Source organism: Leptonotus elevatus, chromosome 1 (assembly GCF_054856555.1).
Source record: "Leptonotus elevatus isolate MCC_2025b chromosome 1, RoL_Lele_1.0, whole genome shotgun sequence".
Lineage (NCBI taxonomy): Eukaryota > Metazoa > Chordata > Actinopteri > Syngnathiformes > Syngnathidae > Leptonotus > Leptonotus elevatus.
Genome location: NC_141239.1, coordinates 18858657 through 18880045, shown reverse-complemented (window position 1 = coordinate 18880045; position 21389 = coordinate 18858657). Strand labels below are relative to the sequence as shown.

The following is a 21389-nucleotide window of genomic DNA, read 5'->3' as shown; positions in this document are numbered from 1 at the left end:
GTGTGTTTTACTTTGTTTCCTACTCCGTGTCATATGTAGATGAATATGTCCCGTCTGCAAGCATGGCATTAATGTTGGCCCTCCAGGAAACCTAGCGGCAATTCAGGTCAGGCTAGGAGTAGAACCCCAACCCCAAGTTCTCCTATGAATGAAAGCCGCCCCTGATGCACCACACTGTATATTTTCATTTCATTTGTTTCTGCTGAAAGTTAAGTCTCAGGTGCGGCTATTTTAGAGGCAATATGGATGGTTTGGCCCAACAGGCTGGGGACCTTCCAAGTAGCTGTTCTAGTCCGGAGCATCCTAACTTTCTCGCTGCTATCGTATAGCAGCGCAACATTTAAAAGTTGAAATTAAATTATCTTATCTATCTCTCTATCTATCTATCTAGCTAGCTAGCTATCTATCCATCTAGCTAGCTATCGATCTAGCTATCTGATCTAAAAACAGGAGTAATTTTTTAGCTAATTTAGCGTTTACCTATAGCCTGTCTGTTTGATTAAAGGGAAATAGAACCGGTAAAGCTAATGATGATGCCGAATGCTAGCATGCTAATTTTCGCCATCAATTCATGTCTAAAGATAAACATTTGATTGTGTTCCATTTAGCTTTCAACAGTAACATTAGCATTGATGCCAGTGCTAACCCATTCTGAGCTGTGTCCTGGCTGGCTCGCCAATATTGTTGACCACGTATGTGGGCAAATTTAAGACATGACATCAACATGATTCTGGTGCTGTGACTTTGCGCGATAACAAGAAAATTAATTGGTGTACGCAACCACAATGTAGTCTTCTGGACATCTTTCTTTTGGGTGAAAGCGCTGGTGAATGGTGGTGGGATGTCGCTTTCATTTACTGCTTGAGCGGAAGAAATTTGAAATAATTGAGGTGCTGTGCTGCGTCTGGCAGCATTTGGCAATTGCAGAGTCCCTTTTGTCCTTAATATGATCTATATTAGTGGCACTGATGCTAGAAATTGCATGTTTGCTCTTATGTTGTGCATCATGTCTCACCGAGAGTGATCATTTTTTGTAGGAGTTTTTAGTTTGACCTTTTACGCCTACAGTAGAAGAACCTAAATGTCAACAGAACAATACTTGCGCGCCACTGTGCTAATTTGTATTGACGCACATCAGCGGGCGGTTTTGTGGAATGAAACGTCACTCGGTCCTGCGTAACCCCGACTTGTGGAGACCTCCCGTCATCGTGCCTGATTACTAGGACCCCCTCAGACACACGCGTCTCTGCGAGTGGGAGACGGATTGTCGTGTGATCGATGTCTGCCTGTGGAGAAATCGGGAGGGCGCGCAAATTAATTTCTCACTTTCCTCATTTGAATTGTGATGTATTTCTTCGGTCAAGAGAGATGTCGATGATGTGCGATGTCCTAACGATCGTCGTCGAAACCTACACTTATAACAACTATATTTCACCTAATATCTTTGTTATTCTCACAATAATATGATTGTTTTTTCAGAAAAAAATTCAAAACAATTTCTTGGTGTATGCAAATAAAATTGTAATGTAGTAATGTGTAAGTTATTTTTTATTCTCTTTATTCTCATATTTTTTTGCCAATAACATCTCCATTTTATTCTCGTAATATTATGAGTTTTTATTTAAAAAAGGAAATTGTTTTTATTATTTATTATTTTATGCATTGTAAAGCGCTTTGAGCATCATATGGTGTAGAAAGCGCGATATTAGCTCAGTCCACTTACCATTACCTTAGCTTATCTGGTAATGTTATGATTTCTTTCTTTTAATTTTAGCATATTTCTCAGGTAAAAAAACTGACATTTTTGCTCACAATATCTTCTATCAGCACTTTTTTTCTCATAATATAATAAGAGTAAATGTATAATATTGCAGTTTGAAATAAAAAAAATGTTCTCCTATTTTTTTAACCTCTAATATTACCACTATTTTTTGATTTTTTAAAACATTTTTAACAATTTTATTCAAGTGAAGTGTCGGTTCAAGTGTGGTATCGGTTCTCGAGATGGATATCAATATTGGTATCGGTTCCGCTCTTGTGGCCGTTTTTCGGTTTGGAACTAACGGCTGAAATGGTTATTTTGACCGCCACAGGTACCTTGAGTATGAAAAATCTAAGTTTTTTTTTCCTGCCTAGAGTACTCGTTTATTTTAGGTACTTTTAATTTATCCACTTATATCACCAACGCGAGGGAAGGAAGAAGAAGCGGACGTTGCTTATTTGATTCAAGCAGCGGGAACGAAGGAGTTAAAGACAAATCGTAGGAGCGCACGGAATGCAGAAATGGCGGCGATGACGACGAACAAGGTTTCTGTAGGTGAACCTACGGAAGGATCATTACCGGAGAGAGCGAGCGCCCGCGGCGAACGAGGCCAAGGGTGCAGCCGACTTGCGGGAGCCCGGCCGGCCCGAAGCTGCGGGACGACCGGTGTTAGTATCTGATGTGATCTGGCTGCTAGATCGTATCGGGGTCGCCTAACGTACACGTCACGCTACAGGATTGGCCGGAAATTATCCAGTTGACGTTAAACATTGGAATAGAAAATATTAAAGATGTAATTTAAACAACAAAATGTACGGACTAAAATTTTAAAAATGTAAATAAACCTAAGAATATAAACGCAAGATTTATTGAATAAATAATACATCAGATTGAATAAATGATAAATACACAAATGAATTGCCTGAGATGTGACAAATATTGTCAATTTACAATGTTAATTGTTCTTATTATCATTAAGACTGTTTTTGTGATGTATTGTGATTTGTGAACAGCTAAAAAATAAACCAAACCGAAGTGAATCGCGCGCATTTTGTTCGCGCTGCAGTAGTGACATCACCAGCAAGCGCGAAGGCGCTTCAATCTATTTTATTATTTCTTAAATCTTAAAGTATCCTGCTTTTATATTCTTAGGTTTATTCACGTTTTTACAATTTTAGTCTATACATTTTGTTATTTCAATTACATCTTTATTCATTCCTTTCCAATGGTTCACCGTCAATTTTTTTATATAACTTTATTGAACAATTTTAAACGGACAATTTCCAACCAATCCTGTAGCGTGACGTCATCTATAGGCGACCCCGATACAATCTAGCAGCCTGATTACATCTGGTACGAACACCGGCAGCGGCGCTTGCGGCGAGCAGGTGGTGGCGGCTCGGCCGAGGGGCCAAACATCCTCCCCGCGGGGCCGCCGCCGCCGCCGCGGTCCACTCAACCTGGTCCAGGCCGGGCCGCGGCTGGCGTGGGGTAAATTGCCGCATTTGCGCCCAAGGCGCCATGAATGGAGCGAACTTTACGATACATGAATATGTGTATATGTTAATCAATGGAGAAGTGTCTATGCACAGCCTCCAATGGTCAGGTGCCGGTGGGCAGCAGGAGTTCGGAGCTCGTGTATGACAACCAGGGAAAAGAATCCCCTGCACACTGACAGAACTTCACCCAATGAGTTTATTTAAGGAAAACAAAAAATTGAGGTGAACCTGATGACGCTCAACGCGTTGTTTCCCTCAAATAAACTCATTGAGTGAAGTTCTGTCAGTGTGCAGGGGATTCTTTTTCCTGGTTGTCATGTGTACACGTAATTTTAGCGTGATGTGAAGGCTGCCACGTTACGTTTCAAATGGCTCCCGATTTAAGATGTGGCTTGTAGGGCAGTACTCCAGTAGCAAATGTGTTTCGTGTCTGCAGATTCATCACAAGCTTCTTCTTCTTCTTCTTCTTCTTCTTTTTATTTGACCTGTAACGCAAAAGAAAAATGCCTTAAAAGTACCCTATTTAATTTGCCTTATTAGGCCTTCTTGTCAACTGCTCTAAATTCACAAATGCACTACCCTGGCGTATAATGTAAGTGTATAATTGGAAAAAAATTAACTGGTGATTAAAAAAAATATTTTTAAGTACTTTAATTACTCTTTATCCAAGCAAAAATATATTTAATCAGAGTACTTCAGAATTTTCAGTCGCGTATTCAAATACTAAAATACTCGATAGTTGCAGCCCTGCTGTATTCCTTAAAAGGAAGTTGTACAACCACATATTTTGATTGGGACTTTTTTTCCCCTGGCCACTGGATTATTTGTTTCATTTTATTTATAATTTTTTTGTAGGGATGCACGATAATGCTATTTTCAACCGATACAGATAAACCAATCATTAAAAAAAAAGTGCCGATGTCGATAACCGATAAACTAGCCGATAATTGTTTGCAAAATTAACTTGAATACAAATGTATTTTTGAGTCCTACCATAACGCTAACATCGACAAATACATGTAAACATTTGTAAAGCGACATGAAGCAAAATTTTATTGATATGTCTGCTTCAAAGAAAACTAGTAACTCATTTTGAGTTTGCCAAAACAAAACAGCCATGTTTAAAAAATGCAAACATTTCTTTATTATCTGGTTTATCTGTAGGATGTCAAAGTGGTTGATAATTGCCGATAATTATCCGCGGATTTCTTCATTATCTGGTTTATCTGTTTGACGTCAAATTAATCGATAATTGCTGATAATTATCGGCCACCGATATTATCGTTCATCCCCAAATTTTTTAAATACATTTTATTGTGTGCTTTATGCAAAACGACTTTTATGAGCAAATTCAAAGAATATAATTGCCATTGTCAAGCAATTTTAAGAAAATTTGCTATAATTGGGATGTATAGGTCTTTTAAAAAAATCTGTTTTTTTCAAAAGTACTAATGGTATCGGCACTTGGTATCGGTGAGTACTGAAGATTTGGGTATGGTATCGGTCTAAAAAAAAGTGGTATCGAACATCCCAATTTTTTTGGGGGGTGTCATTTTGACTCTTATCTGTTAAAATATAATTTTTTTGCTTAATTTATAACTATGTTTTTAAAGTATTTTAAATTGACTCTTACCATTACAGTAACATTACTATTAATAATCCTAATATTAAATTTTGCAACATTATGACTTGTTCCTTGCATGGTTATTTTTTCCTGTCAAGCGTGGCCCTAATACTGCTTGGTGACAACCCAGCTCGCCACTTTTGATACTTTTGACATGGCCACAATATCCATTAAGACCCCCTGAGAAGCTTAAGGCTCAATCAGACCCACGTCTAAAAAAGACCCCCATGAATGGCGTTACAGGCCCCTGCTTCCTGTTTCTCATTCATGTTTGACAGGACACTAAGCCAAATGCTAACAAAAGACAGAAAGATGGTATAATGCACTGTATAGAGCGAATGCTGAGATTTAATGAGGCTTTTAGTTAGCCCGAGCTTTGTGTGCAAGGCTTAAAACGCTGCTGCCTGTGTGTAATTATAACCACATGCCCGACACTCTTTCTTTCCTCTTATAGTGCACATACTAGACCTCTTTTCGTTCTCGCATATCTGAAAACGAGGTCTCCATGTTGTAAGGCAGGCAGACTCCACTTCACCAAATCCTATTGTCTATTATTCGTCTCTTTTTTTTTGGGGGGGGGGTGATGTGTTGCTCCACTCACGGCGTGGCAAGACTCTCCCGCCAAGCGCGTCAGACAGGAAAGAGAGGCAGCGATGAAATGTTGTTTCTCATATAACCACTGATTTCATTCTCGTTTTGTGCCATTTCTTTCTTTGCCAATGTATTACCATTTTGGAATTGCTCGTTTGACTATTATTCTTCCAACAACGCGACAGGATCCTGCGCCATAATCGTGAAATCTTGTGGCAGAGTGTTGGCCATCAGTTTTGTGGCGATTTGAGATTTGAATCGAAGTTGCGCAATGTGACGACGTCGCAAATTATAGCCAATCAAAAAACATGTCGTGTTTTTACAACAATACTTAACCATATTTATAATTTCATATGTACCTGTGGATGAAATAGTGATGCTTATGGTAAAAAATATACGTAAGCGACTTTTTTAATTTTTAATCTATTACAAGAGCTCTGGGTGGCGAGGTTGTGCTGGCGCTTGCCTTCGTGCTGACGGCACGGGTTTGCTTCTTGCCCGAGGACCGCGTTCGTTCCTGAGTGGATGAATGTGTGGATGTAAAGAAGAAAAAAAAAGTCTAATACAACTGTACTCAGCTCCTTTCTTGTAATATATATTTTTTAATATTTTGTCTTTATAATTGTACTATTATGGCTATTATCTCATGACATTAACATTTCAAAAACAATCTGGCAGTATTACAAAACCTTGGTCTTTTTTTATTGTAATATTTTGAAGATGGCCATTTTTTGGTAAAAAAAATAAATCTGTAATTTGAAGACTTTATTAAAGTTGAGGAAATTGTTTGGGGGGGGGGGGGGGCTCACCCATAGTCAGCTCTCTGGTGTACATGTTTATGAGGGTGCCTAATAATATCCCAAAATGTAAAATTAGTTTTTCCTCTTCATTCTTCTAAAATTATTACCTTTTTGTCTCATTTCATTTTGTTATTAGTAAAATTTCATTTTTTCTCTCCCGCAATACTGCAACTTTTATTTTTCTAACAATGTAAGACAAAAATTAAAAATCATCTCATATTATTAATATTACCACTTCATCTTATAATGTTATGACTTTTTTCATGTTGAATGCATTTTTGTGTGTGGTAATTTCAACTTCTTAATTTATGCTACTTTCCAATTCTTCATTCTCTTGAGCAACCCCTGCTCTGCTCTATGGACTAATTTCCCCCCAAATATCTTTACAATAGCCTTTTTATTTGACCATTTATGACTCAAACATCTTCTAATTAGCAGATTAACACCTTAGCTGTTCACAATAGTTTTCAAACTGGACCGCCCTCTGTCTGTGGATGTGGCGTAATTCGCTCAGTGTGTACGTGAAGACGGGAATGTGCAGTTTCATTTTTCGGCAGTCGCAATTCGAACTTCAATTTCCTGCGATGAGCGTCTTAAAAAAACACGATGGAACATGATGTCAGCCGTTGTGTTTTGAAGCAGCCATTTTGAACGAAGTCTAGGATTTGTCATTTGACGAACCCCCTAACAGGGAATTTGACCAAATGCCCCCGACCAAAAGCCGGTCTCTTACATACTAAACTCTAAACTGTCAAGCTTTCTTTTCTACGTTGTTTTTGTCATCTAAGGTATGCCATACTTGACGTCTAATAAGTTTTAGGATCATGTCAAGAATTCGCCATCAAAAATGTGCTGTCAGGGTTTTGATTTGTTCTTTTTATTTATTTATTTATCTTTTGCTGGAAATGGCAGATGATGCCTCAAAATCTTAAATATGTTGCCTAGAGAGCTTACATTATGAACTACAGTAGATGATACATTAAATTCTCAATTATTGATGCTGGTTAACAATGTGTGGCGCTAGGAAGTGTGACGTACTGTACATGCGCATGTACTGTATGTATATACTATGTGGGGGTGTACCAAAGTTTTCAGATATTTAAGTAATGAGGTACTGCCAAGTGTGTGAAGGTTATTCAATCTTAATGTCCTCCTATTCCTGACAGATGCCCCCCCCCCCCCCCCCACTCTGATAAAGAAGCGCGCTCCCCTTTGATCAGGCTCGCCGACATGTGTCGACAGAAGCCGCTCGCTGGTTAAAATAAATTCTTAATTTGAACTTGGGGGTGGCTTTGCCGGAGGGGGGGGGGGGGGCATCACAGGATCATGATCTCCGGGAAGTGATGGGGAAATAAGGAGAGGCGCTTGAGCGGGTAATTATGTTTCCAACGGGTGCACAAAGACGCTTGAAAGCCCTGACGGCTTGCTTTATTCACCGGCAAGCCGGGTTGAAACCTCCGCGCTTTCAGATTTCAATGTATTTGGTTAAAAGACATCTTTCGCCTTCTGTTAGCCTCTTAGCCGCTAGCTACTGTCTACTGTATATCACGTTTCGAGATAGCTATTTGGTAGCTTCTTATGAGGAGCAGTTTTGTTACTGCCATAGTGACTCTGAGTCTGGATCACCTACTTTCATGATCTTAATAAGTTCCGTCTCATCCGTTCATAATACGGTCTTAGTCAACGCCCGCGAAGGGGCTGACAGTTCAAACGATGTGTATCAATCTGGGTCTTAACTGATTTTAACCAGAGACGGGAAGTTACGAAGTACAAATACTTTACTTTACTTGAGTAGGTTTTTTTCAGTACTTTGTACTTTCCTGGGTATTTATTTTTTTTAGACTACTTTTTACTTTTATCCCTTACATTTTAACATGAGTATCTGTACTTTTTACTCGATACATTTTCAAAACAAGGTCGTTACTTTTGTTTTTTAATGCGTGAAAACGATTAAAATACTTGACCTGGAAGAAATATCCGCCGTCAATGTTTCCTGGCTCCGCCAATCAAATAATACATTTCACACGGTCCAATACATTCCAGCCTATGATTGGCTCTATGACATGCGATCACATGACATGCAATTGGCTAGATTAGAACAACCCCTGAATATGAGGGTAATTTTTTCTCCGTTCGCTAATATCTTTCAAATTACTTGTACTCGTCAAGTACATTTTAGAACTTGTACTTTTAACATTGTATTTGAGTGACTACTTTTACTTTGACACAAGTAACTGTACTTTTACTCAAGTAGAAAATGTCAGTATTTTTTCCCATCTCTGATTTTAACTGATCCAAACTAAGTGCGCCAAAGTTGCGGATAAGACACGTACAAAGCGTTCAGCAAAATAAAAGGTCACAGCAATAAACAAATCTATCTCAAGTTCCACTTTCTAATTATGTGCCAGAGATCTAATCCAACAGTCTGTAAAATCAGTGGACCAGCCAGGACAGCTTATGATGCCTTAGTGTATTAATATCCATCAATTTTTTGCTAGTTAGAGAGTTAACTATCTAAAAATGGTACATTTAGAATATTTTTAATGCCATAGGAGAATGTCTCTGAATGTTTGGAACCTCTGTTTCGACACCAGTTGACTAAAACCATGTGCATACATGCTCAATCTCAAATAGCATCTAAAATCCTCACGTCTGAAATCGAAGACGCATATCATGTTATAGTCTCTCTTTTGGTGTTCTGGTGACATTTATCACGCCTTAACTTTCATCCTCCGCCTCAGAGTCCCCTGGACACCCCCACCCTTTATATTATTGAATATTTCTGCACTTAAATATTTATAAGCCTTTAACTGATATTCTCCTCTGCGCTCCATTAGCTCCACCAGGGACCTGTGGTCCCTTGCAGGGGATCCAACTGTACTCGTACCCCCTGCCCCCCATGGTGCTCTGCCCACGCTGAGACAGGTAGTGAAAGGGGGGAGGTGGATGAGGGTGTAACAATATAAAAGAAAAATATTACAGGAGTGATGAGATTAATTGAGGCGGTGAGACAAAGAAAGCCTGTGAATGAAGGATACGCGTTGAAACCGTGCTGGACTTCTTGGTCCTTGGATTCTAACGAGTCGTTGTTTATTTGATATTTTTATACACAAAGTGACGGTTATCATGAATAACTGGTTAAAAGTGCAGCCACATTCATCACATGACGCATACTTTGTACGTAACCAAGCGTGTCATAGACTTTTTTGTATTATTTGTAGTCGTTCTTTTTGGATCGTGAGAATTATATGACGTAATCTGCCCGTTTTTTATCCAATGTATTATTTTTTGTTGTTCTGTTTGGTGGTGGTTAATGAATAACTGGCAAAAGTGCATTATCAGAGAACTTTCACTCGCCAAACAGACTATTAGTTGTCAAGTGGGCTCAAGTACGGTTGGAGTGGCCTAGTGTGAGTAAGTACGGCCAAAATGCACTTAAAACTCAATTACAGTAATTGATTAAGAATAATTCTGATTGTGTGGATATGATGATTAATCATGACTTGAGAAGGCAAAATGCAACAGAGGTGCAAGTACTTTTTTTTGTCAAAGGAACGACATTTAGTCACTACCGTAACTTCCTCTGAAATAAAACAGCCGATCTTGATTCTGTTCCCCTCCCATGAATAATTTCAGTGGGAGCGACGATCATCTTACTTCAGGTTGATCAGAATCTGGATGGACGTTCAATACGTCTTCCCTCTCATCCTTTGCACATTGGCGAGTCTATTAAGAGCATTTTTTGCAGGGATGTTGCAAAACTCAACGCCATTTGCCTCATGTTTGAGTGTGAGCGTCAGCCAGCGCATGCACGCGCCGCTATTGATCAGCTGTCCGACCCGCAGTGGCTGTGAGGAGATGTCCTGATCTGATAGATTACTGTAAAGGCCCACGGGCGCAGGAACCTCAAGTATTGACGTGGCGCTTTAATCCCAGGGTTGGACGTGACCTTGCCATGTCAAGTGCTCCCAACGCCAGCCCCCATCATTTCCCTCCACTCTCCTCCTTAAAGCCCCTCCCCCGCAGATGTCTCATCTGCCCCCGCCACCTCCAACATGTTGCATCCGGCGTTGCATGAGGAATCTCAATTTATTATATATGATTATTATGGGACAGCTAAAGCAAAAAAATACACATTAGTAACTTTTAAACATGTTTTTACAAACCCAAAATTGGTCCTGGTTGAGTTTTATTGGCTTTTTCAGTCTTTCTGAAGCAGGTGAATGATGATGACTTGATTTTGTCAATAATATATAGTCATTATTTTATCAGTATTTCCCATTCCTTGATATACAGTAAATAGAATGTCTGTCTGTCATGGCAACCCTGGATCCCTACTTATTTGTATAATATTGGGGGAACAGCCAGGATGCTTAAGGCAGATGAAACCGGTGAGATAATGTTGTTGTTGGTCAGTGTATTTAAATCTTAAATACTACATAAATAATTGGAACCTTGAGGTAACTTTATCCTCACGTTGTTGGGGCATTATCTTACTTTAAGGCGACCCCTGATCACCCTATGTTGTGATAAATAATAATTGTTGGACCAACACAGGTCCATGTTTTGCTACTACTACCATAGCAGCTAACGTTGCTGTTCGGGATTATGTGAGGTGCTTGTAGGAAATGTGCCACATATTTAAATGATTAATATTGTTAGTAATTTATATGTTTATGCTATAAAGCATCAATACAACATGTAATAATTTTACGATAAAAAGATAGTGTCAAAGTAATGTTAATGGCACACTAGGTAGTTACTAGCTAGCTACTACTTGCTAGCTAAGAACAACAACTTTGTCTTTGAAGGAAACTTTACTGTTTGTTCAGTTATGTGAGGGAAATGTATGAAATTTGCCACGCATTTAAATAGGCAAATCTGTTGATATTTTAGATTTGATACATTGAAGTGTCAAGTGTAATAATTTGACCGTAAAGTAGCAGCGTCAAAGTTATGTTGCTGGCACACTAGCTTGTTACTAGTTTGCAATCTTTGCCATTGCTACAGTGAACCCCAATTTTGGTTGTCGACAGTATATAATGTGCTAACATTACTATTTAGATGTTTGTTCAAACCATGTCACATGCTAAAGTGGTTATACAGTGTCGTTGTCGGCAGGAGAATTGCCATATTCAATCTTATGGTGTTGGGTAGCTAGCTAATAATAATGGACTATGTAATTTTGTGGTCTATAATATTGGTGGATCTGTCATGACACATCTCATGTTGCATTAGTTTACATTACGCAAAGTACAGCCATCCATTTCCTAGAAGAGCGTTCAGAGAAATTAAGTATTCGAAACAGCATATTCTGGGTAAACAAAATAAAAAAGGATTTCACAGGCATATGCTTGAAAAAGAGTTGACTTTCTGGTGCCTATTGTCATTCTGTGTCAGTAGATGAGGTCTATATTGTATGGCGTTTGGCCCCCAGAGCGACAAAGGCTTGCGTCTGTGAGGATTGGGTTGGGATTTTCATTTTCATGAAACACCTTCCGCTCTCTTCTGCATGCTCCCACCGGGGACCACCGAGCTGATATTTTTAGAGGGCATGTTCAGTCTGCGGGAGGGAAGGACAATGGAGGGTGTGATGTGGCATCAATACTTTTTCTGTGAGTTGGGGATGGGGTGGGGGGGGGGGGGGTTGAGGAGTGGTGACAGTAAAGGGGGAAAAACCTGAGTGGCCTTGGACGAGTTGTGTGGCATGCATACCGTATTTCCTCAAACCGTGCCCCCACTCAAGTAAATGCTGGTTGTCACTTAATCATTTTCATATACAGACACTACTGTTCAAACATGCATCTCATTCTCATGGTATTAACTTGGAGCCCATTTGAACTCCGTTGCTAACCAAAACAGCAGCACCGACTACATGTTTTCAGATGAGTCAATGTGGAGAAGCCACTGAGATGCTGCTCTACCCAATCTGCCCCGATTCGCTACGATTCAATTTTGACATTGCATATTATTTAATCAATTAGCATTATTTCTTTTTTTTGTGGACATATACACATATTGTTCATGTTCCATACATATATGGTATATTCTGGGTTAGCATGTGTACTCAATTTTATGCTGTTTTTCAGCTTAGTCATATACTGTATGTTTAAGCTTATAGGCCATTCCTCCTGGCTGTCGTATGATGTAGCGTAATTCATTTCCGTTTCCAGTTCATGTTTAGCAAGTAGACTTTCTGTCCAGAGTCCAAACGCTTAATAATTTGCCTGATATTTTATTGTTCAAAGTTGGATGTTCTCCGCTTTAATGGAGTTCCAGCCAGATGGCTGTGAAAGTGGAGTTAATCATCCCAAGTACTGCTAGTTTTGGCGCTAAATGCGCTAGCCGTATCAGTATTAGGTTAGCTTAGCAATTAACGTGGTTTCTCCATTATTCTCTTCATCCCTTTTGTGAGAACGATATTTGTCAGATGTGCAGATTATCCGCTGCCATGGAGGTGATGTTTACTGACTCGAGGATTTAATCTGTAACGTGTTTAGCCAAACTAGTAGCCAGCAAGCTGGTTGTGGCGTAAGTAGCACTGAGTTACTTGACGGTTGACTGGGTTGACCGGTGCATGGGTGCTGTGCGTCCGCTAGGGCTGTGCAGATCCATCCAAGTATCGATAGAATCGAGACTAACGTGAGTATCGGTATCGGATCGATACCAGTGCGCCAGTATCGATGTTTTCCATTTATATACAATGACAGCAGTGACAATGAGTCATATTATGCTTTGTTGGAGCTTTTCCAACTACTAGTTGAGCTAGGTATTAGTGTAGCACAACATGTAAGTATTGTTTATGTAATGTGATTGGACTCGAGGAACATCAGTGGTTGACGTTTCTTTGAGTGCAGAACAGTGACAAGGGACTAAGAATACGAAGATTATTACTACATTGCAAATTTAAATAACAGCCCAGGTATTTTTCTGTTGAGGATTTTATATAATGGCATGTTTAAGAACCTAAGATGAAAGTCAAATTAAAAAAGAAAAGAAAAAAAGTTAATTAAACAGGACAAATATTTTAGCGATATTGACACCAGTATTTACTTGGTATCAATCGATAACAAAATCTCAAGTATCGCGCAGCTCTATAGTGTCCACCCCAGCGAAGCTTTTTGGGAAAGTCTCTGCATTTCGGAAAATAGTCGATCATGAAATTTCAGGGAGAAAGAATGACATTTAGGTTAATTTTATTGCTGGTGAAGTGAGATTGGATACACATGTGATGATCATAGTATCATGGTATTGGGAAATCACTGCTTCAGACAATAGTTACTGTATCATGTGGAGAAAAAAAAAGGCTTCCTTCTCAATGTTCTCCGAGCCCGGGCATGCAGGATGGAGATTTAAAATGGCTGCCAGTGAAGTACACAAGCTCCTTCGCCCCACAGGGCCTCTGCCAGGGTGGCGATGATTGTAAGTGTGGCTTTTTAATCAGCCTTATTGTGAAGTGCATTGGTCACAGCAGGGGAGGGCGAGAAGCGCCGCTCGCCGCCCGCTCATAAAGCGCGCGTTCGCCTCTGCGAGGTTTTCGGCTTCTTGTTGTTTCCACGCGGCAAAGTTGTGATTAAAATTTGGGACGTCGGTGGTCAGCTTTTCCGGGCGCCACTCGGATGCACAACACCAACTAGAGACTAACGTTCAGATGGATTGAAGAATATTGATGTGCGTGACCCCGACCGCTGCTGCCTGCGAGCCAGGCTGAATAATTTAGGGAAGTGTGTCATGATTACAGTGGAACACACACACACTTGCCAACAACGTCAGATTTGTGTGTTTTACACTGGAATGTCTGCTTAATATGTTTTGTCTCCTGACTCATGCAGTCCACCACTACTGCCTGCTTTTTTTTTTTTTTTTTTAGTCCAGTCCAGCCAAAAGCTGCAGTCCAGGATTTATTAACTACACTTATTCCCATCAGTCTCCTTTCATATACTGAAGTTTTGCTTGGATGAAGCAGAGCAAACACGGCATAAAACCATTTCTAATAACAGAGGTATTTGTGTGTGTGTGTGTGCCTTTCACCTGCCGAACGCTTTTGCTATGGCACGAGTGGTTGAGCTACAAAGGCTCAAAGTGAACCTGCATTTTTATTACACTTTTTATTATTGTTTTTTTTTATTATTATTAAATCCAAGCTTTGGAAAGCTAGTTTATTGCCGCCCAAAGGATGTTGGTGGGTCACCCAATTTTCTTTTGCCCTCATCTCGTGCCATTTCCCGTTGCTCTCCAGATCCAGAGTGCGCCCCCGAGAGGGCGTCGGAGGACGCGGAGAGCGGGCGTCTGAGGAAGAAGAGGCTTCTCTCTCCAGAGGAAGTCGAGGAGGGAGAGGAGGACGACGAGGAGCCGGCGCTGCACAGCTGCGACAGCTGCCGGCAGGTGTTCGAGTCGCTGAGCGATCTCACCGAACACAAGATTAATCAATGCCAGCTGACAGGTAAACAACGCTCAGCCCGCCGCGCCTGCCCGCCACTCTGCCATTCACTTGCTCACCCTCGCCGGAGAATACGCCGTCACCGCGCCGAGGGGAAGCACCACGCCAGACTGCCACTTTGGCTCGGCCCTGGCGCACATTAGTCATGTTTGCTGCACATCAATACCTACAGATGTCACGTACAAATAGGCTGTCCTTATGCTACTTGACTGCAGGCTAATGAGAGCACAATGAGTATGTTGTCTATGCTCAGGGTTGGGCACCTTTCACATTTCAATCGGTACGGTACGGACTTACGGGAGCTCGGAATTAGGGCTCAATAATTACCCATATTAAAATTGACATTGCAATATAGAAAAATGCTATTTGTAGAACCCCCCCCCCAACAAGTGCTTAAGAAATGCAGTCCACATGTTACATTCTGTTTCTTTAAATATAAATTGGTGAAGTGATAAAACCACAGATTTAATTGTGTTATTGTTGTAAATTAAGTTTACATCACACTTGTTTGGTAGAATTTTTCGAAATTGCATTAGGATTGTTCGATACTACTTTTTTTTTTTTTTTTTTTTTACTGATACCAGTACAAATACTACACTTTTGAGTAATCACCAGGGTTATTATAGTTTGGGAGTTTTCATTTTAGTTAGTTTTAATTAGTTTTCAGGGTTAGTTTTTATTAGTTTTAGTTATTAAAAAATGCTTAATTTTAGTTTAGTTTGAGTTAGTTTCAGTATTTGTTTTTCTTTCTTTTTTTTTTTATTACTTGTGCACAATATTTAACAAACACCATGGTAAAATGAAAAAAGTAACAACTTTCTTACCTAGTGCTGCATTTCAGCTGAGTTGAATGAAAAAGCAGGCAAGCCGAGCCATTGGAGCTAAAAGTCAAACACGCAAAATTGTCAGCTAGGAGCGACATCATCTGAAGGTGCTTTTCTATTGGCTGCTGCTAGATGATGTCACTTCTGTGTGAGATACTTTCAAACATCCTTATTCCGCTGAATATCAGTATACTTAAAATCACATTTTAAATTATCCCCAATGCTCATGCATTAAATTAATAACGGTACCAAAGATTAAAACGAAGGACATTTTTGCTAAAATTATTGTTAGTTTGAATTAGTTTTGTAAACATAAAATGTAGTTTCAGTTAGTTTTTGTTTTTAAAAAAAGTATTTTATTTTTTACATTATTTCTTTGACAAAATTGTTTTTTTAATTTGAGTTTTTTTCCTTAGTTTTCATTAAGTAAAATAACCTTGGTAGTCACCAATACCAATATCAAGTACCCATACCACTAGTACTTTTTATAATAAACTCTCCATCTATCCCAATATAGCATTTTCCTTAAAATTGCATGAAAATTATGGTAATTTTGTATTTTTTGAATTTCTACTTCCTGATTGCAAAACGGTCACAAATCGACCACCACAAATACCGTTACAAGGTGTCGTATCAGGCAGATATCAGGCCTTCCAGGTATCGGTAATCGAGACTGTGGCTGATGCCTCAATCCTCATGTGGTTTTATTACGATCAGGAACTAGAAATCCTAAATTAAAAGAATAGAAAATTATCAGGAAAAATTCTATGGGGATATATAGGTCTTGCCATGTTTCTGTATGGTGATGGAGGCAGAGAGGCGAAGCAGGTGTGCTCTTAAATAACATAATTTAATTGAAAGAGAACGAAAAGCAAACACAAGATACTGGAAAACTTAAAAATAAAAATAAACAATGTACAAAGCAAGATACAAAGTGTACAACCCCAAAACTGGAAATAAACTTACAAATACCAAAATAAACCAGCCAGGACTCACATATACATACATAGACAAAGACCGAAATAAATACAAACAAACTGATGAGATGAGAGACACCTGGACATAGTAAAATGGAGGATATATATTGCAAATAATGGCTATTCTATTCTATTCTATTAAAAAAAAACTAAAACTATTTGTGTTCTTGCAGGGATGTCAAATGTATTTGATATGTCACATTAGAACTACATTAATTGTCCCAAACCTAAGCCTAGGTAGGACCAATTGGTTTATTATGTTTGTTTTATTGGCCACTAGTCTCCATATGTCAGTATGCACTTCAAATGCTGCGACACAATATTTGATTCTACCTCATTTTTACATCCGCAAACCATGGCTCATGGAGCCACGGGAGTCCCCAGACTGCATTTTTCGAACCTCCGCCCTATAGTAAGAAGGCCAGAGAATGGCAGGAGTCCCAATGCTCACATGCTGCCAGTGGAAGCAGAAAAGAAGGGTGCCATTGGCAGTGTGTGTCATTGACCTGTTGATGGATGAACGCTGCTATAAATACTCTGACAAGGTGGCAGGGAGAACTAATGATGTGATTTGAAGGTTTTTGTGTGCATGTGTGTCTTCCTCCTCCGGACATGCTGTCCTCCTTTGCACATCCGGGTTCCTGTCACCACCACGAGCTCAGATTTGAAAATCCGGTGGAGCATCCGTGAAGTTGTTCTAATTCCTGACAAATTGTTGTTTCCTTGGTCAAAGGGTCTTCGACCCTTTCCCAGCATGTAGCAGTTTTATTTCCAATGTGTATTATAGTTTTAATGCCAACACCCTTGTTAGTCCTTAGTATGTTATTTAATCAGCCTTGTAATGAAGTAAAATGTATTTTTAGGACACTTTTTACATAGCAACGATGACAAAGTAGCCTGAAATATACAGCACATGCAAGCAGTCTACAAGAAGCTGCCAGGACAGCTGACCACAGTGCAAGTGTGCGTGTGGCTGACATATGCCAAATTTTTAATGGGCCTCTGGGTTACAAATGATTGAATGCCACAAATTCTGCCTAGCAACAAGGAATGGGCATTTGACTACATTTCCTACATCAACTATCGGGAAAGAACAACTAAGTATGATTTTAATAGGGAAGTTCGATACCACTTTTTTCAGACCAATACCTAGACTTCTGAGTAGTCTCTGATACCAAACACCGATACCACTAGAACATTTGATACACACAATTTATATTAAAAACAATGACAGATCATTGTAAAGATCTATATATCCCAAAAGCATTTTTTCTTATGATTCTATTTTTATTTTCAAAAAATACATATTTTGTATTGAACACACAATAAAATGAATTTAAATATGAATAAATAAATAAAGTCACCAGAGAAAATCTCAATCAAAATATGCGTTTGTAAAACTTCTGTCAACCAATACTGGTACGTTGAATTAAGGCTAGTATTTTCCGATACCAGGTATCGGTACTTGCCCATGCCTACTGATAATGATAGCAGAGCGTGCATATATGCAAGGGGTGGCCAAGTTCGGTCCTCGAGGGCCACTATCCAGCCTGTTTTCCATGTTTCTCTCCACTAACACACCTGATTCATGATCAGGATCGTTATCAGGCTTCTGCAAAGCTTGCTGCTGAGTTGATCATTAGATTCAGCTGCCCTGAAGGAGGGAGACATGGAAAACAGGTTGGATAGTGGTTCTCGAGGACCGAACTTGGCCACCCCTGATATATGCCATAGCTCATGTTCAACAAGTTGAAGCTGACTCAACGGTGCCTCTATTGGCCGCAACAAAGCATTGCACTTACTTTTGCCTCACTCATGACTTCAGACAGAATTCTTAACGATGGATTAATAAATTAGAGCAATCCTGCTACTTTTTGTTGCTGCGTCTGCTAGATAGTTCCAATTGTATTCCAGCTGAGGAGTCTTGTAATGAATCATGAATGATTTGTGTTGTCTGTGCTATTTTTAACATTTTGGAAGAGGCGGTACTGTACTGTGGTGCGCTACCATTTTATCTAGCCATTCGTTTGCTGTAGCGCTTGTCCTCATTAGGGTTGCGGGTGCGCTCAGATGGCTTTGGGAGAGAGGTGGGGGATACCGTGGACTGGTTGGCAGTTCATGGGTTCATGAGTGTGATTATGCAGTAAACCTTGTATGTTTTTGGAAAAATGTCGCAAAATGAATCAAACTTGAGCCTGATTTGAAAAATGCCATTGCTTTTTCCAACGAAAAAAATGACTAGCTTCTGTCGAGTGGCAATACGAGCATGTGCTTTCATTTGTTCCTTCCGTTTGCACACAGAGATGCACACGCGTGCGTATCGCAGGCGTGCGCATGCACGTGCGCGTTTGCCCCGGGTGTGCACATTTGCAAAGAGCGACGAGCGACTGAAAAATCAAAGCACGCTTCACTTTCATTGGCAGCCAACAGAAAGAAGCCTTTTAGCGGAACGTATAGGTGCCGAACCTGCTTTAACACGGCTGTCCCTCTAATCCAATTTCATCCGTCTAACTCTTGATTTGTCTGTTTGGGAACATCAAGACACAAAGGGCATTATTTAAGAGGCGGCGGGGGCTGGAATTAAAATTCTCTTTGCAGTAATTACTTATTTTGTGGTGTAATAGTCGGGAAAAAGTCGGCAGCGTTGTGAGAGTTGGATATTTGATTTGAAGCTTTTATGCCGAGCGCAGGTTGTACTTTGTGGTCAAGACTGACTCAGCCATGTTCCTCATATAATAAAGCCGGGCTTTTAGAAATGTCAATCTTACGGACAAATAACGCTTAATTGCTCAATGCTGATAGAAAAAAACACAGAGTTTAGATAAGAGCCCCTGTGGAAAGCAAACAAAAGATTCTAATTGCCATTTGGGCATTGTGATTGTGCAGAAACACTCTATTAGTATTCAAACACAGTGGGAGAAGAGAAACTTGGAGATGGCATACTAAGTATTACTCGGTGTGCGTGTGTGTCTGTTTGTGTACACACAGAAATATGGGAGGAGATTTCCTTTGTGGCATTATGTAGACTTCCATGACCAATTAATCTGCCTTACATCCAGCCTCCACTCACAGATGGATGCTTTATTAGAGACGTTTTCTAATCAAGAAGCAGCACCTGCTAAAAGATCCAGTTTTACCATTTGAAACATTTTCTTTTGGGGAAGAAAACTGTCATTTTAATTTGTAATTTATGACGGTGCCACATTCATTTCAAATTAATGCGGATGCCATATTTCCGTAAAATGTTTAGATTTGTACAGGCGTATATTTGAAACAAACAATTGAAAACAACAATGATATCAGTAAATTACATTTCATGCCAAGTAAAACTTAAGTTGAACCCCTTCAGACCCGCATTTTTTTCTGCTGCGCATTTATTTATTAATTTTTTTACAGATTTTGATTATTTTTCCACATAAGATTAACATGGAATTTTTTTGGTCGGGTTATCGCATATTTTTATTTGTTACAGTGGACGCCAGGATAGAGTATGGCTGCAACATTTTTAACATCATGCAAATCAACTTGCAATTGTGATTGGTTAGCTAGGATCCAATCATGAACCAGAAATGTTGAAATTATGCGTTTTTATTGGTTTAGACACGCAAATATGTCATGTCCACTGCAATCATCTTTGAGTCTAAAGGGGTTAAAACTAAACAAACATGCCTATGTTGAGTGCATTTGTATGAGTGTAGCATAGAAGGTCTTGCAGCTGCTTAATGCCCCATGATGACTTAACATAAAATTGTTTAGAGTTACTTGGAACGTGGCGTTCAAAAATAGCCTGCAATAATGAGTCACATGCTGCTTTGCTATCTCTGAAGACAAAGGCATTTTCTGATTGCATGTAACCAACAACCTCTTCTGATTTATTCCATTATATTCTCTTTCTAATGTATATTTTTTCCCGTATCTCCGAACTAACCACTGGAAAAGTCCAAGAGATATCTTTGCTTAAGCAAAGAGCTTGTACAGAGCAGACACACGTAATATAGTGCACAAAGTATTTTGTCCTGCTTATACTCACCATTGACAACGTTTACATGCAGTTATTATTTGGGTTGAGGTCAAAATTCTGGTTACTAAAACATTCGTGATAGCTATTTACATGCGTTACTCGTGTATAGATGGTCATTGTGATCAATTAGAAAATCATGATGTAAACCGTGACACACAAACAATAAATTATGCAAATAGACGTAATTTCTGCTTGTAACTTTCTACGGTTAATAAAATGCATTATATTCATGTTACTCACCACACTAATAAAAGTATCCAGGTTCCTTTTCGCTCCAAAAATGTGCTGCTGTGCTGCATTGCCATGTTTGTTTACCTCTGTTTGTGTGGTTTCTGGTGGGCTGTGCACCTGACACACGGACTTATAGAAATGAATGTATGTGTGTATATATACTTTGTACACACTGTCATTTTCGGCAGACAGAAAACAATGTGAGAACGCCGCGGAATCAAAAATCAATGTATAAATGTTAGGCTCAGTTAGCGAGTGGCAGCGTAAGATGGCCGTCACGCGTACAAATATTTATTGTACTCAAAGGATCAAGATTCCTTGCGAATAGAGCATGAGCAGAAAACAAACCAATGAAAGCCCCCTTCGAGGTAATCAATCAGTTCAATTGAGGTTTTCCGAACGTGTTTATATGAATTTGGCTTACGAAAGGGGTGTCTTATTCAGATACCCGAATATTGCCAATGCTCGGGGTTTGAAAGGGTTGACTGCATATAAACATGGTCGTTGTTTTCTATATAACTCAAAATTTGGAAACCCCAAGAGCTGATTTTCTTGTTTAGTCCTTACTAGAAAGATGAGAGAGAGTACAAAGTAGACGCATATTCTTATTGCTATGCTAT

At 39.5% G+C, this 21389-nt stretch overlaps 1 protein-coding gene across 2 annotated transcripts in view; it reads left to right on the top strand.

Annotated features, from left to right (window-relative positions):
* The window catches only part of LOC147181162 (zinc finger protein 521-like), a 205092-nt gene that overhangs the window by 54863 nt on the left and 128840 nt on the right, over positions 1-21389 (top strand). For both annotated transcript variants that reach the window (XM_086082040.1, XM_086082038.1), the window contains exon 6: positions 14516-14719. In XM_086082040.1, coding sequence (XP_085938166.1) covers positions 14516-14719 — 204 coding nt within the window. The remainder of the gene's footprint in view (positions 1-14515; positions 14720-21389) is intronic.